The sequence below is a fragment of the Apteryx rowi genome, unplaced genomic scaffold (assembly GCF_003343035.1).
Source record: "Apteryx rowi isolate R43461 unplaced genomic scaffold, aptRow1 scaffold_95, whole genome shotgun sequence".
Taxonomy (NCBI): Eukaryota; Metazoa; Chordata; class Aves; order Apterygiformes; family Apterygidae; genus Apteryx; species Apteryx rowi.
The window spans coordinates 1,076,415-1,091,605 of record NW_020451260.1 but is presented as its reverse complement, the minus strand read 5'-3'; the positions used below and the strand labels follow the sequence as shown (position 1 = coordinate 1,091,605).

General features: G+C 47.0%; 1 protein-coding gene across 1 annotated transcript; it reads right to left on the bottom strand.

The window, feature by feature from the left end:
• Window positions 1-5,805: 5,805 nt before the first annotated feature.
• LIPG (lipase G, endothelial type) lies at window positions 5,806-15,101 on the bottom strand. Its single transcript, XM_026092263.1, has 9 exons — window positions 14,912-15,101; window positions 13,907-14,086; window positions 13,179-13,290; window positions 11,817-12,041; window positions 11,127-11,369; window positions 10,450-10,570; window positions 9,661-9,879; window positions 8,626-8,718; window positions 5,806-7,329 (listed from the first exon to the last, which is right to left on the bottom strand). Exons 2-9 carry the CDS (start codon window positions 14,084-14,086, stop codon window positions 7,308-7,310), a joined length of 1,215 nt encoding a protein of 404 aa, XP_025948048.1. The 5' UTR covers window positions 14,912-15,101; the 3' UTR covers window positions 5,806-7,307.
• Window positions 15,102-15,191: the final 90 nt, after the last annotated feature.

Sequence of the window (15,191 nt, the reverse complement as noted above, 5' to 3'; positions counted from 1 at the left end):
TGCTCAGGGCTTTGGTAATGGGGCTGTAACACATCCACCTGTAGGTCATGACCTCACACCAGTACTAAAATGAGTAGGAAAGAAAAGGGARGATGTTTTATTCCTCATCCTGTGCTCCTCACAGGGAGGTCACCTGGGCACCTGCAAGCATATCTCCTCCCTCTGTGGTCCTGTATGCTTCTCCAGATYCAGCAGCAGGTAAAGAGCTGTTGCAAAGACTGGATTTGCTTCTGCACTAGGTTGTTTCTCACCTAAGGAGGGAGAAAGRGCTCTAAATCTTTCTGAAGTTAAGTTTGCAGGGGTGAGCATGCGGGAAGAAGATGATAGCTAGCTCAGGTTGTTAGCTGAGCTTTTGAGCAAGCTGAAATGTGTGTTGTCCTCAGCTGAGCTCTGTGCCCTAAGGTTGGTCCTCAGTAATGGTAACAGTGGTGGGAAGAATTTCTTGCATAATAACACATTTGGACAGTTTGGTTGGGAATAATCAGGTTGAGTCAGTTGGATGGAGCATAATTTAATGGTGCAGAGGAGTTAACAGCCTGGGTAGCAGAGGAGGCAGCAAAGAGGGGAGGAAGAGACCGAAGCATGAAAGGAGAAAGAGCTGGGCTTGGGAGACCGTGGACATTGTCTTCTTGTCCTGCTCCCTTGGCAGTGAGGTATCCCAGATCCTCATTCAGGAGASCAGGGCTGTGGGGCAGGCTGGGGCATAGCTCGGGGTGGTGGTGGAGCGCTGCCCATGGGGGCGAGCCACAGTGAGGGCACCAGCAAGCACTGGCTCTGCGCTGGAGCTGCAGCTTGGACTTCAGACCCCTGAGGGTTTTAATTCTCCAGCCCAGCAATTATCTCCAGCTCAGCCCAATTCGGGCTCAGTTATTCAGGTCTGGGTCCCCCTCCCATAGCTCAATAACTGGGCTGAGGACCCAGATGCTACCTGCAAGGCTCTACTGCTCTGCCAGAATATCTGCATCTCTCCAAAGGGGCTGAGGGGCWAAACCCCCCCAAATCTCAGCCAGGCAGCAGGAGAAACATCTGCAGAAACACAGCTGTAGGTAGCCTCTCACACGATGTGAGATATGGGGAGTTTTAGTCACACARAATTAACAGAAAAGCAAAGTTTTTCTATACCGTTATGAGAAACTAATGATATACAGCAGTTTGGCTTTTGCTCCAATGTCCTGTACGTGATATGATCTGGATTAACACAGCCTTCATCATTTCTTTTGAAATACAAAATTTTGGTTTAAGCGGAAAAACTTTCTGAGTACTCTTCCTGTCACAATTATTTCCAGTATTAGCAATTATTATCTTAAGGAGATAATATCTCTATAAATATTGTAAGTCTATCTGATTTTTGTCTCCCCTCTTCTTCCTCCCACTACTTAGTAACTTCTGAAATGACTACCAGAAAACACAGATGCTCCTCTCTGGGTTTTTTTGTTGCTTCCCGCCCCCCCCCCATTTCCGTCCTTGTTCATTTATACAAGAAGTTTCGTTGCTTCTCCCAGGTAGCTGGCAGGTTTTCCCCAGGCATTTCTCCTGGTCTTTGAATGGGGAAGGAGGAACAATTTTAAGGAATACTAAAACCCTGCTCTGGAACAGCAAAGGTTAACTGAGGATCTTTGGATCAGATTGAAAAACCGGAGCTTCTTTTGGCTCAGTTTTGAAAAGATACACTAGATGTAAAGTTCATCGTGTCCTGTTAAGTAGCTGTTGGCCAGAATGCTAAATCAGTCTAGGTCAGCACTTTGATGTTGTTACTGGAGCTGGCTTGGAGACAGTGTGTGGCCTGGACTTAAGACAGGAATTTAGGCCAGTAACTGAGGCTGATGGGAAGAAGAAACAGGAAAAAACATATATGAAGCTTTAATTTTCTAAAGTTATGCCTTTTGCAACCGGTTGTGCAAAGCGCGGCGTGTGCCCTCACCTAGGCATTTCTGCTCTCCTTCCGTCCCCCTCCTGGCCCAGCACCTCTCTGGGTGTCAAAACCCATCGACCCTCCGCTGAAGTCGGAGCAGAAACTCCTGCTGCTTTCAAAGGGACCCCAGCTGGGCCCTCGCATTCCCAGCCTGGGAGGACCTGTGCCTGTGCTTAACTTTGCTCATCGTTTGTGCAGCGTCCCTGCGGGTGAACCTGACCTTGGCAGGACGCATGGCGAGGGATGAGGAGCAACTGTCTTCTCAGCAGGTGGGGAACTTYGCAGATGTTACTCACAGAAAAGCTAACACGTCCCTGCTTTGGCTTTACTTACTGAAATCATAAAGGAAAATACGTACGATATGTAAAAGCACTGCTTCTTTCCTGAATAATAGCCTTTTTGCCATAATAACCATTAGCGATGCTGAGTGGCCCTCCCTCCCTTTCCACACCTTAGTTACATCCCTAGTTTTTAGTTTCTTTTACCTTCTGGCACATTATTTGAGGGGGGGGGGCAGAGGGAGTATAGACCACCTTAGACCAGGCTGAATGAGCAGAAGAAAGCTTCAATAAGCAAAAGAAACTCTTTAACTATTAGTCTGTGCACAAAAGCTGCTTGGAAGAGAAGACCATGTGCTGGTGCTCTTCTAGGGTGCACGCTGAACAGTTGCCCAGGGTCAAGACACCTGGGTTTTGTATCCGCCACTGTGTGAGCATTCTTAAGGCCAAGCTGTTAATCCTGGTGTGCCACCAGTTGATTTTGTTGTGTTTGTGTGTTAATTTTGAATTATTCTCATAGTAACGTGTTGAGGATTGCAGCCCCTCCTGATCACTGGGTCATGCTACGCTTGGTCCCAAGTGTCCTGCCAGCCTGGGTAACCACAGGTTGGTGGTTGGTCATCCTGGACCCATTGCAAACCCATCCGCAGACCTGCTCTGTCCTTCACTTGTGCTTGGAGCTCATTATCCACAGCAGTGTGGGTTAGTGACGCTTGCGGTGGTGCCTTTCACGGCGTGGATGTGCCTTCCTCAACAATAGTCAACATTAATAAACTGTGTTTATAGAGACCAGCAAACTTTCTGCATAAACTTACTCATCTGTAAAGCAGGTAGCTCCACGCTTCTGAAGCAGAGAGAAAAATTTCAAGCGTCATTATCAAATTGATATTTTGAGATCTGCCGTTGCAAGTTCCCTCCATTGCAATACATGGATAATATATAATCCAGCTTTTCCATAGGCGTTCCTTAATGGGTCATTCAAAGAATTGACAAATCTCACTGTTTCATAGAGTGTGTCAAAGCAAGGGTCTTCTCATTATCATCTGCAGCTTTTTTAGCATAGGAGGAAGGTCGTTTCAGTATAGCTGCTCAGTTCCAGCTAAGCTCAATGTGGCCTTTTGCTCAACAATTTGGTAGGATACATCTGTTTTCAGCCAAAAACAGGATATGGAAAGCTGTATGGAAATAAGGAAAAAAATCAACCAGATTTGCCTTAAGGTTTGGTCCAAGTCTTGTGTCATTTCTTACTCTGTCTGAACTGGTTTGCCTGTTTGCAATAATTAGGACAGCTGGCTAGGAGAGGTGGAGCAGCATGGCCTGGAATGCCTTACTTTATTGGTCCCTTTTCCTCCTTTTCTGATCTCATTATAGACATGTCAGAGGAAAAGGATTTGGAGTGTTTGCGCTCTGCATCCTCTATGATGGTTTGCCGTTAAAATCCTGAAGCTGTGCAAAACATCTGCAAAACAATCTAGGCCAGAAGAAATAGAGATTAAGCAGCATGTATGTATATATATGTATAATAATTGAACAATAAAGTGATCTTAGTTTTAAATTTGGGTCAGTTCTGGGTGAAGCTGCTTTACCCATCCTTCTGTGCAATGCAAAGTCTCCTGGTACTTTCGCATGGATTTTAAGAAGTTGCCAGAGTCTTTGTGTTTGCTGCCGGGCTAGCTAGTGTTGCCTGGAAGTCACTGAGCTGTATAATTTATGTTGGAATGTCAGCATTCGAACAGGCGTAAAATTACAACTCATTACTGTTGTTGTCTGCGGAGCAGGCACTCGGGTTTCTTGGGCAGTYGCAGTAGCCTCTCGGTGAGGCTGCCTTTGGGGACCAAGCTTTACCTGGTGGAACAGGGCTGCCGTGTTATTTTGGCATTGGAAGCTGCTAAAAAAAAAAAGTGCAATTCTTGTTCCCAAAAGAATGGGCTCGTCTTTTTGTCCCAACACAGCTGTTGTGTTGAATTTATTCTACAAATTTTTTTTTTTGTGTGTGTGTAACTTGGAAACTGTCTTGGAGATGGATGGCACCTCTTGCACAGGGACCTGGGCTAGTTGAGTCACACTTGGGGCTTATGGCACCTGCCGAAGGGATGTTGTTACACCAGGGAAGGGTGGACAACCAAGCTCCCAAAAAAGCATCCTGGTAAAGCATGCCACTCCTCGGAGAGCTGTGCAGCAATTGCAGCCGCATCCCCGTGAGCAGGGCGGGCTTGGCCGGAGGGACGCCGGGAGGGAGACGGCGCAGCCCTGGGAGGGGACGCGGAGCGGCTGCCAGGCATTCCCCGCACAGGGAGCGTTGTTCCTCCGGAGACAGCCTGACCTTCGGCGCAACCCGATGCATGCATCTGAATGGTGTCTCTGGGGAAAAGCTATTCCCCATAAACCTGGGGGAGGGGGGGCTCGATCGACCCGGCAATAGAAGTGAATCTTTCACCGCTGGGTTTGGGGATGGCTGTAGGACTCGCTGCCTCGCTTGGGAAGGACCCAGGCTTTCCTTTGCTGTGCAGGGAGGCAGATGCATCCAGGGGCAGCGCTCAGAGCCTGCAAAAACCCAGTCRCAGCTGTCTAGACACACTGCTTGTCTGCCTTCACTGGGAATTTATCCCTAGCAGAAGCGCTGCAGGTGCAATGTGGCCGTCACTGCTACGGGAGAGGATCTCGTGGCAAAATAAGCTGCGGTGCATGGGAACGACTTCTGGTGCTGGTATCAGTGAGGTTGCTGGCTTGCTAAGTGGCCTGTCCATGCACATGCTCAGCATGACAAAGCTTGATCTCTGGCACACAGAATACTTGGGGGGTGGGTGGGAAGGGGCTCAACATATCAAATAGCAATACCAGCCAAATCTGCAAAGTTGCAGTTTTCTTTTGCAATCAGCCACTGCTTGGCTTTTCACAGGAAGAGGTTAACTAAGTAATTTGATGCAAATCTTTCACAGCTCAGAGGTATTTACTTTGTTTGCAAAGTCCTGCTGCTGCTGGATTGGTGCCACCAGCTTGTCACAGATAGGCATATCACCGTGAGAGGTTTCCTTAGAGGTGATAGGGTGGCCGCTGCAGTGGGTAGTAAAGCTGGGAAAAGCTAAGCCACTGCTCAGTTTTCTTAAAGTAGTCACCCATGGGCTAACCACAGAAGTCAGGCAAAGGTTAAACACTTCAGAGAAAAAGTGACATTCTARGGAAGAATAAAACAAAACAAAAAAACCCACACATTAGTGCAGGAAGTCAATGGACCAGGGAGAAGTGGAGGCAGTCTGTCCTAACTTGTTTTGGCTAGTCTAGCAAAATAGCAACACTGGCCTTAAGAGTCCAGCATGCTCCCAGCTGGGCAGCGCTGAGGTGACAGCCCCATACAGCAAGGACCGCAGAAGCCTGCATCTGCCTGTCCAAAGGCAGCAGTAGTATTGTGGTGGCTCCACTCCTGGACCCTCAGCATCTATGTGAGGGCAGAGCAAGTCCACCTGGGCAACACCACTTAGAGGAGACTTGGAAAAAAGTTGCCAGGTAAGGGCACCTACTGGTCTGCACACACCTGGCTGCTGGTCTCTGTGGCCATATACTGCTGTTCTGGCAAAGCATGGGATATATCTTAATAACGAGACTTAACTGATTCTTACAAAGCCCTTTATTTTCATCTCGAGGCTTATAAAAACTGTTACTCAAAACCAAAATGTTTAAAACTTTACATATGTACAGCATGAGAAATAAATAATGTTTTAAGTCATAGAAAAACCACAATATACAAATAGGGCTTTGAAACCACTTTAAGCATGGCACAGTGACAAGTCGCAAATACTTACGAAAGGCTTCAGTTATTGAAGCCTTTGCATAAAACCATGGAAAAAAAAAAGCCTCCAAATGTGCTTGCTTTGCTTGGATTGAAGTTCTACAAAAAACTCAGACAACCATAGGCCTCAAATGACTTAAGTCTTCAGAGCTCAGTCCAGCATGTGGCAGCACCACAGCTTGAGATTGCCTTTCTGTACAGCAAAGTTCAAGAGCAGTCTCAGTTGTTACACCAAGTCTCCTTCCCTCCCCCCCACCCCAAAAAGAGCTAGTTCACCTCTGACAGGGTCCGGTTTGCTGTAGCAACTAGGACAGCTGCAGAGCATCTGTCCAACTTGAACAAAGTCAAGTTCATGGGGAACCAGGGAATCCAGCTAGGATGTTGCAGCAATGAGGGTAGACTGTTGTCTGTTTGGCTCAGTTAAGTACTTTGCCTAAAATACGGTCTTAATTATGCTCTGGTACTACAGCAACATTTGAATGGAGGCGAACACGTTCTCAGTAGTTAAGAGGCCCAATGCAAAGTTCTCCCAAAACAGGACAGCTGCCATTTGCCTTTTACAAAAAGCTCAGTCTTTAGTAACACACACACTTGGTTCAGGCACCCGCTGGGGCAGCTGCCAGCACCATCAGTTGGTATCTGGATCTTGTTTTGCCCTAGACACAGGGAGGATGGAGCTCCTCCACAAGGTGACCTATAGAGATTTCAGTATCAGCCAGATACAGCAACTGATTTTTAGGGTAGGTAAAGGACAGTTTGAAGATAAGACAGCTTGGAGATAAGTGGCATTGTGCTTATTCCACATTGCCTCCCCTAAAGATACCCCCCCCMCACAAACTTTACATGTTTGATGGTCTTATCTTCCCACAGCCCTTAGTGCTATTGGATTCACAGTAACCCCTACACTAGACACTAGCTTATTCTTGGCAGCTCTGTCACCAACAGTTTGATGGTCAGCTAACATGGTTATCTTCTCAACTCCACTGGCAGGCAGACCAGTAGATCATTGCTGAGGTCTAGATCTGCAAAGGTTTCATCTGTAGTTTTGGTTAATGAGAGCGGGAAGGAAATGCAGAATGTAACAGATCAAGAGAAGGATTAAATGCACAAACCAGGCTCCCTACAAAAGGGAAACAGTTTTAGTTATTCTAGATCTAGGACCACAGTCCATCTGTTGCTTCTCAGTTTCTTGCATCTGTTCCAAGATGTTTTGTCCAGAAGAGCTAGCTGTTTTAAGTGCTACCAAGCCAGATTTTTTGCCAGAGTATCACCTCACTTGTGTGGTCTTYGTGCATCTAGGCTGTTTAGTTGCAAGTCTTCAGGGAATTCTTCAGAGCAAGTTTGAGACAGACCTAAGAAAAGCAGAGAGAAAAAATACCTGGTTAAACACAGAGGTTAAGAGCAAGACAAAGAATTCCTAAGAAACACTGGGACATGAGGAACAGGTTTAGACAGTACAGGTTGATATTTTATTCTGTCCAAAAAAACCCCACTTTGCCCAATAGCTACTTGGTGGGAACATGAAGCTGACATTATGCACACAAGTGGGCAGATAGCTGCAAATAGAAATTACAGGTCTTGGTGGAGTCTGTCTATTCAGAGCCATTCAAGGGTAGACAGATGTTTACAGACAGTCTCCAAGTGGGGAACTCATCTCTCAGGGACTTGGCAGCAACAGGGAGTCCAACAGCAGTCATCGCTCCTGGGCTCAGGGAGGAAGGATCATTTCCTGGAAATCTGGCTGCTTGGAGCTCAGCTCTACTCTGCCTCCTGCAAAAGCTGAGCTCTGCCAGCAAGCAGGAAGGGCACATCTGCCAGCAATTCCTCTGTTTTATGGCTGTTACCAAGAAGCATATCAAAGCAGCCTTTTATTGTACCTGCAGGAACATTTGCTTGATCTTTCAGTACTTGCAGCAGAGCAGCAGGTTTTTGCATAGGGGTCTCATTCATTAAATTGTTTGCTACTGTACATGTAACAGCCTGCTGGTTTCTGCCAAGCCTGGAACAGTATCAGCTCACGCTTGAGTTGAATTCTGCTTTCCAAGAAGGTTGTGCAAAGCACTGCTTCCACAGAGTTTTCCTAACCTGAGGAGCACTTTGTCTCTTGATTAGGAGTGTCAAAGCCCTAAGTATACAAATTGAGATTTAAGAGAAGCCAAGACACTGGGACTAGTCTGAAGGAGACTGTCATCTAGCCAAATTAACAGGGGTGTATCTGAAGCATTGCTTGAGGCATGTTAAAGCAAACAAGCTGTCCCTGCTGGGACCAGCCTCAAAGCCTAAGGACTGATGCTAGGTGTTGGGAAGAGTGCCCCAGAGGTAAACAGGACTAATATACCCTGGTGAGGGGCCTCCAATTAGCTTTCCACTGTTGCAAGGATCTTGAGTTTTGGTAGCACCAAAAGGTACAAGAAGTCAAACTGAGACCAGAAATGAGTATAGTGTCTAATTAACTATTTAATTATCTACCTAGTTAATTTTCATGCATGCATTAGCTACCGTTAAATCTAATAGCTGGGAATCAGGCTAGAATTTATCCATGTTTTTTAATAAAAGGAGGTTCTAGTAGTCTTCTAAAGGAAGACTCCACTCATGCCAGCCTAGCCACATGCATCAGAAAGGATTTCTCCTGGCTGGTTTCCCCCTACCTTTTTTGCCAGTCATCTGCACATTTCACAAACCAGAGCTCTTTACCAGGAGATATACTGGTCATCTGGGAATCCTCCACACAGAAAGCAAACCTAGGAGGAAGAATCAGAAGTCAAGAGAAATTACCTGTTGTCTGCCTGAGTGACATATAGCTGTAATCCATATGACATGTTCATTCTAGGATGAGTTGTCTGGTTTGACACTTTTCTATAGGAAGCATCTTGATGCACCATTGCTGTGTTGAGTAGCTGATGCAATATTTCCTCTCCTAGTTTCATATTTTACATGGGGATCTTTGATTCTACTACCCTTGTGCTTCCTAGATTTCAGAAAATAGGATGTAGACTACCACAGATGACAGGAGATGCTTAAAGCTGAGAAAGATGGGCAAAGTGTCAAAGCAACTGCTGTTGTTTGGCAGATCTGGGTTACCTTCAGAACAACATTAACACAAGATTTGGGACCTGTTACACGCTTGGCACCTCTGCTTGTTGGTTGCCAGTGAGCAACCTCACGTTGCCTTCCAGTTACAGAGATCCCAGAAGGAGCAACATAGCGCTTAAGTGGTTGGTGCTACCATGGCACTGGTTGCATAGTTTATTGGATCTAGCTCATTCTGCCAAGCCAGCGCAATTATGCATGTAACAAAAATAGCCATGCTCGTGTGTGCTTTAGTATTTGTTCTTGGCACTGTTATTTTAACCCTACAGGTATGATCTAAACCATCTTAAAATAGACTAATTCAATCCCCAAGGGCAAAAGACAGTGTTAAAAAATTTAAATAAAGCAGCAGAGCATGTCAGATCTAGTGACTAGCTTTGCTTAAAGTCTGTAACCTCACGTTGGCAAGTAACCCACTCTCCTACCCCACGAGGAAGCATCATCATCTGGTAACACTAAACATGAAAGACCGTTCAGGCTACCAGGTAAGGTCAAACCCCGCTCCCAACACACACAGTTCTTGCTGGATTCTGAATATTGTTCCCTTTTGAAGCTTCAAGTCAATTCACCAGCATATTAACACAGCTACTTACCTCTGCTGCGTTTCCCCAGATTTCACCCGTATACGTCTGATGTGCAGTTCCCGGGACGACTTTGGAGGTCGAAACCAGTAACTCTTAAGCTCTTTCCACAGATCGTACCAAGACTGAGAAGTTCCCTCCCAGGTGAGCTTTATTTTTAAAAGCTCACCCATGTCCTCTTCAGTATAGACCAGGAAGGTGTTGGTGGCATTAAGGCCAATTTGCTCAATCCTGAAAGATAAGCAGCAACTCAACATTTCTTCCTTATGGAAGAGTGCCAGAAGCTGTCATTCAATGCAAGGCATTAAAGACAGCCCTTTGCAGCTTATCAAGTGCTTTATGTTCAACTGCCACCAGTTAATTACTGATATCATTAAAAAAGTGAACTTGGATAACTGGTTTAATAGGAGGCATCAATTATTTGGCTCAGTCATCTTTCCATAGCTTAAAGGTGAATTTCATACCTTGTGTTTCCTCTGGGACAGGCTAAAAGAGGTCAATACCTCCTCCAGAGGTAGAGGTGCTTTCAGACTATATCCAAATTTGGGGGGGTGGTGGGGGGTGGCCTTCAACACTGAGCCATGAAGACTAATGCGTAGAGGATTGGGCACATCAAATTGCTTTCGCAGCAATAAGTTATAATTAAGTTACTTGATGAAAAGTTTTTGAACGGCAATGAAGTGAGGCTGCTAGACTCAGTTGCAATGTCAGCGTTACTGGAAGAAAAGGAGTTATGTCACCTTGTCCTTGTCTAGTCCCAGTTACCTTCTTTAAGTGAGCACAATAGGTCAGTTTACTTACATTTCTAAAGAGAGGGGTTCAGAGTCTCCATTGGTGCCATGAAGGGTGACGGAGAAGGTGGGGTCAGCCTCTCCTGAGCTTTTGTAGCTGAAGACATGCATTTTCATCTGATAATGGTAGACTGCAGGGAGACAAGGGCAGCATAGATGGAGCCAAGTTTGCAAAGAGCCAGTGTTGTTAAGCATGGCTCTTCATTAAATAGAGAGTGTTGGCAGGCAAAGGTTAGACCCTTTCTAAAGGGGTCTATCATCATACAGATATCTATATCAAGACATCACGGATCAGTTTTTTCCTGCTCTGCCTCTGATTAAAGTTGACATTTTCCCAACAACAGATGGAGCTGCAGGACCCCTTCTGTCCATGCTGGGGAGGGCTCTCCAAACCTCACACCGCACTAAGGTGGAGGTGGGCTTGGAAGCAGGGAGCGTGTAAGCCATACTCCTGCTTTGAAGGCAGCGTGTCCTTATGGCCAGAGCCCCAGTTATTCCACGTGGAGGAGGAGCACAGTGATGCTGCAGAGCAGTAATGCGGCCAGGTAACAGCAACAGGCTCTACTGCCTGTTGCTACCCTGCTTGGAGGCAATGCTACTCTTCCACCTCTACATTTGTCTCAATATTGGATATAAGTGTCACCTCACTCTTAGATCAAACCATGCTCTTTAAGAGAGAAAGCATACCTTTGAATGGCATGTCAGCTCTTGTTTTTAAGTACATCTTGCTGTTTCTTTTGTTCCTAGTTCTCCTGGCATTGTAGCCGATGCCGTTGCAGCGGTTCTTCCGGCAGCTGAGGCAGATTCCCTTCTTGAAGCGACTGGAATCAGTACATTGAAAGGCGAAGCTTTGTTTATCTTGGTTCACAATGGAGTCCACAAAGAGGTGCACAGACCGCTCGTGCTCACATTTAACAACTTCACCAATAGCTAGAGGAGCAGAGTTGCAAGGGATACATTTTGTTTAAGCATTTGTCACCCTGGCAGCCGTAAGATATAGCGAGCTGAGCTTTTGGTAGCCCAGCAGGAGTTGATTTTGGCTAAATTTGACATTTTTCAAACAGCAGCAATTCAAAGAGGTTAGCACAAGACACTTGAAGACCGATCACTTAGTCTCTATCACGAAGTCAGCTTTAAAGAGGATTCCAGAGCCAGCATGAGAGGACCAGAGGTTTTGATCAGGTGTTAGGGTGAAAACATGCTACTTCAGAATTAAAAGCAGGTCTAGTTTCTAGTAACTATCTCCAGCAGAATAGGCAGTTTAGAAGGAAAAGTAGTTCTCTGTTCTCGTAAATGGGATCATTCCCAAGCATCAACCCCAGTCTATGYGTGAGGAGTCTACACTGGCCAGAGGCAAAACAAGTAACGAGAACTTACTCCCATAGGCAATTGCTCCTAAGACATCACTTAGTCCACAGCCAGGCTGGAAGTCTCCCCCATTGGGGTAGATGTCAACATGGCCTACAGGCATCTGGATCCCAATGCTAACACCTAGCGTTTCCCTGGTGTAGGTGTGCAGGACATCCACAAAGCTAGCATCATCGGGGGACAGGCGCTTGCTAGGGTCCACTCCTTCAAACATAGGGCCGGCCGGATCCAAGCCTAGGGTTAGAGACAGCACAGAAGACACCAGGTAAGAACTTGGGTTATTTCATACACAACAGCCAAGAACCTGCTGCTAGGAGCCCTCCTCGTACCCAAATGCTACGCAGACGTTCCCTGCCTCATTGTGGGTGCTGTCCCCACATCTCTTCACCRTGGGCTCACTGAAGGAGGAGATGAAGAGGTCTCCTAACACTTAAGGTGTGATACACCCCAGTATTAGCATTGGTCTGCTCTGTGTACAGTGATGGCTTCACATTGCCTGCTGAAAGCAACAAGTCTGAGACACTTCAAGAGGTGGCAGATGACTGAACACTAGAAGAGGTCTAGCATTCCAGAGACTGCTAGTGGCCAGGGCCACTTTGGATATGTTTAGTCTACTTTCAGATTGGACAAACTAATAAAAGTTTAAGCAGCAGCAGGTAGTTCCTGTAGCTGAGATCATGATGGGTTTTTGGCCTTTAAATTAACCTCAGCCTCACTGAGGACCTGAAATTGTGCACCTTAGCCATTTCTCCATGTAACTGTTAGGTGATCCAGACAGTCACCTTTTCCACTTAACCAATATGCAGGTTTATTGCCAGACTAAGGAATTCTCACTGCCAGTATCACATTTAGGCTCTTAACACAACCCCTTCTACCATGTCCTAACTTCTCACATTTGAAATCTTTCCCTCCAGAATCAGAGGCACTCTGTTCAACATACCTTCTAATTAAATTAAAGAGAGGATTTTGGCCAAACATTCCATGGGACAAACTGCACCCAACAGCTATCACTTCCATTAATCTGAGCTATGAGTATGGAAACAGTGTCTCCTCAAAAGAGGCTTTGGATAGGAAGGGCCTAAGCTGGACTTTTGAACCCACAGTTAACATCCAAACCTACTCAAGACCAGGTTGTTCTCAGAAAGAGGCTTTTCATGGGCCTCCCTACGTTTGGTATCCTATGTCAAGGAGCTTTCCTCTCATGTGGAGAGAGCCGTGCTCCCCACTACCACCACAGGTAGGATGTTTGCCATTTCTGAATGAGCAAGCCTGCAGCAACACATCATCAATACCAGAAATAAGCCTCTTCAGGAAACGTTCCAGGGAGACAACACTACTGAAAGGTAGAAGACCACTGAAAAAGTCACTTACCTGTAATTCTGCCTATTGTCCCCTGGACATGGTTACCAGCAAAGCCAGCAACATGGGCCCCAAGGCTGTATCCAATCAAGTGAACATTTTGAAGTTGGAAGAGCGGGTTCTCCTGCAAGGAAAAAAAAGATAATTTGTTGATGTTTTTTAGAACATCTGCACAGCTCCTATCTGCAGGACTTTGAAGTCCAGTTCTAGGACTAGACAGGAGGGAGCAGGGGAGACAAACGTATTCATCCCATGTTTCCTCAAGACACATGCACAATGCATGTTTGCATGGCACTTGCTTTTTGCCCCAACTGTAGTACCTAGCTTTCAATCCCAGTTAGGATATTCTTTAGGAACACTCTTCCCCCAGAGACCTGGCAGCAGCAGCCAACCTTCATACTGGCCAGGGACGGTTCCTGGGCACTCGAGCTCCAAGTTCAGCATTGCAGGCATATCCCTTCCCCTTTCCACCCCTCTTGCCAAGCAGGCACCAACTTTTAGTGCCCAGCTCCCACACTGGCATGGCTCAGGCTCCTCAGGGCCACATACCCCCAAGCCAACCTGAAGAGATGCAGGAGGATGGTGTCCTTCCCTTCCTTAGCTCAGGAGGCACCATTGCACCAGGCCTTGGGGTTTAGGATTACACCATGCCTTTGCATTAGAGGTGGTGCATATTCTGTTCCCTTGTGCAACCGTCCTTCATTGACCATTACAACAGAGGCCGTTCTCACAGGTTTTACCTGTAACCAATTCAGCAGCCCGGCTATGCTTTTCCCGACAGCCTGTGTGTTGTTCACAGCATCCGTATAGATCTGGTGGGCAAGCGCCAGCCAGTCCACCACCACCACGTTCGCATCCTTCTCTCTCTCCTGAAGGGCCGAGACCAGGCTGCCCAGCCAGGTTTCGAACATGCCGCTCATCTGCGAAGAGACCCAAGCGTTAGCTTTCCCAATTACAGGACTGAGACTGCACATCCACAGGGTTGCCCTCAGGTGTACATCTGCAGTTTACATATTTACCCTGGATACATGCTTCTCTGCAAAGCCCTGCACTTCTCAGCACTTCACTAATGGTGTAAGAAAAACAGGTTTTGACAGACTAGAAGCAATTAGCTTCCTTGCCTTTTAAGGGAGAAGGGAGAGGCACTGTTACCTGCCACCTTATTGCCCTGTCCTCAAGAGTTGCAGAAATTCTGAGGGATTGCAAAATTATTTTCCAGGCCTGGCATTTCGGTTTGCATAAGCACAGGCAGAGCAGATAAGTCCACTAATGCCACACCCTCAGTTACACAAAACGCAGAAGAAGAAAGCTTGACAAACTTTTCTCCTCTCTTTCTTTAGAGAGGAGCCCAAGCTGCAAAAGTAAGGACTGTGGGCACATAGCTATGACTACAGAAAGTCTGTGTGTTTGTTAAGTCAAGCACCATCTTCACAGTGGTTACTTAGTCGCCTTTTTAGGGAAAACGCTCAAATTCCTTTTACCAGATTCATATTAGAGACACAAAGCGGTCCTGAAAGGCTGCAGATGAATTAGGTGGTTTCAAGGGGTTTTAAGTACGAGCGACATTGCATTGCTGCAAAGGCTCCGTGCATAGCTAGAGCGGCTGCAGCGCTTGCAATGGGAAAAGCTGTCCTGCACGCCGCATATTCGGGATGCTGTTGCACTTCACAGGACAGCGCGGGCTCTCTAAGCGCGCGGCGCAAGCCACGCATTGCCTCGAGCTGCGGAGGATCCTCCAAACCCACCGTCCAGCCGTGAATGATGAAGAAGGTTTTAGCTGTCACGTTGAATTTGCACTCCTCCAGGCACTTGTCCTGGCCCACGGCGAGGTAGCAGCCTTCGTCCTCGGCGTCGGGCGAGGAGCGGAGGTTGAACTTCACCCGCTGCTTGGGAGCCGCCGCCGGCTGCCTCGCTTCCTCCAGCAGCTGGGCCAGATCCGCATCTGGAAGCGGAAGGAGGGAGGGAGGGAGGGTTAGGCTGCGCGGAGGGCTGCGCTCGGCCGAGCCGCGGGGGGCCCCCGCCGGC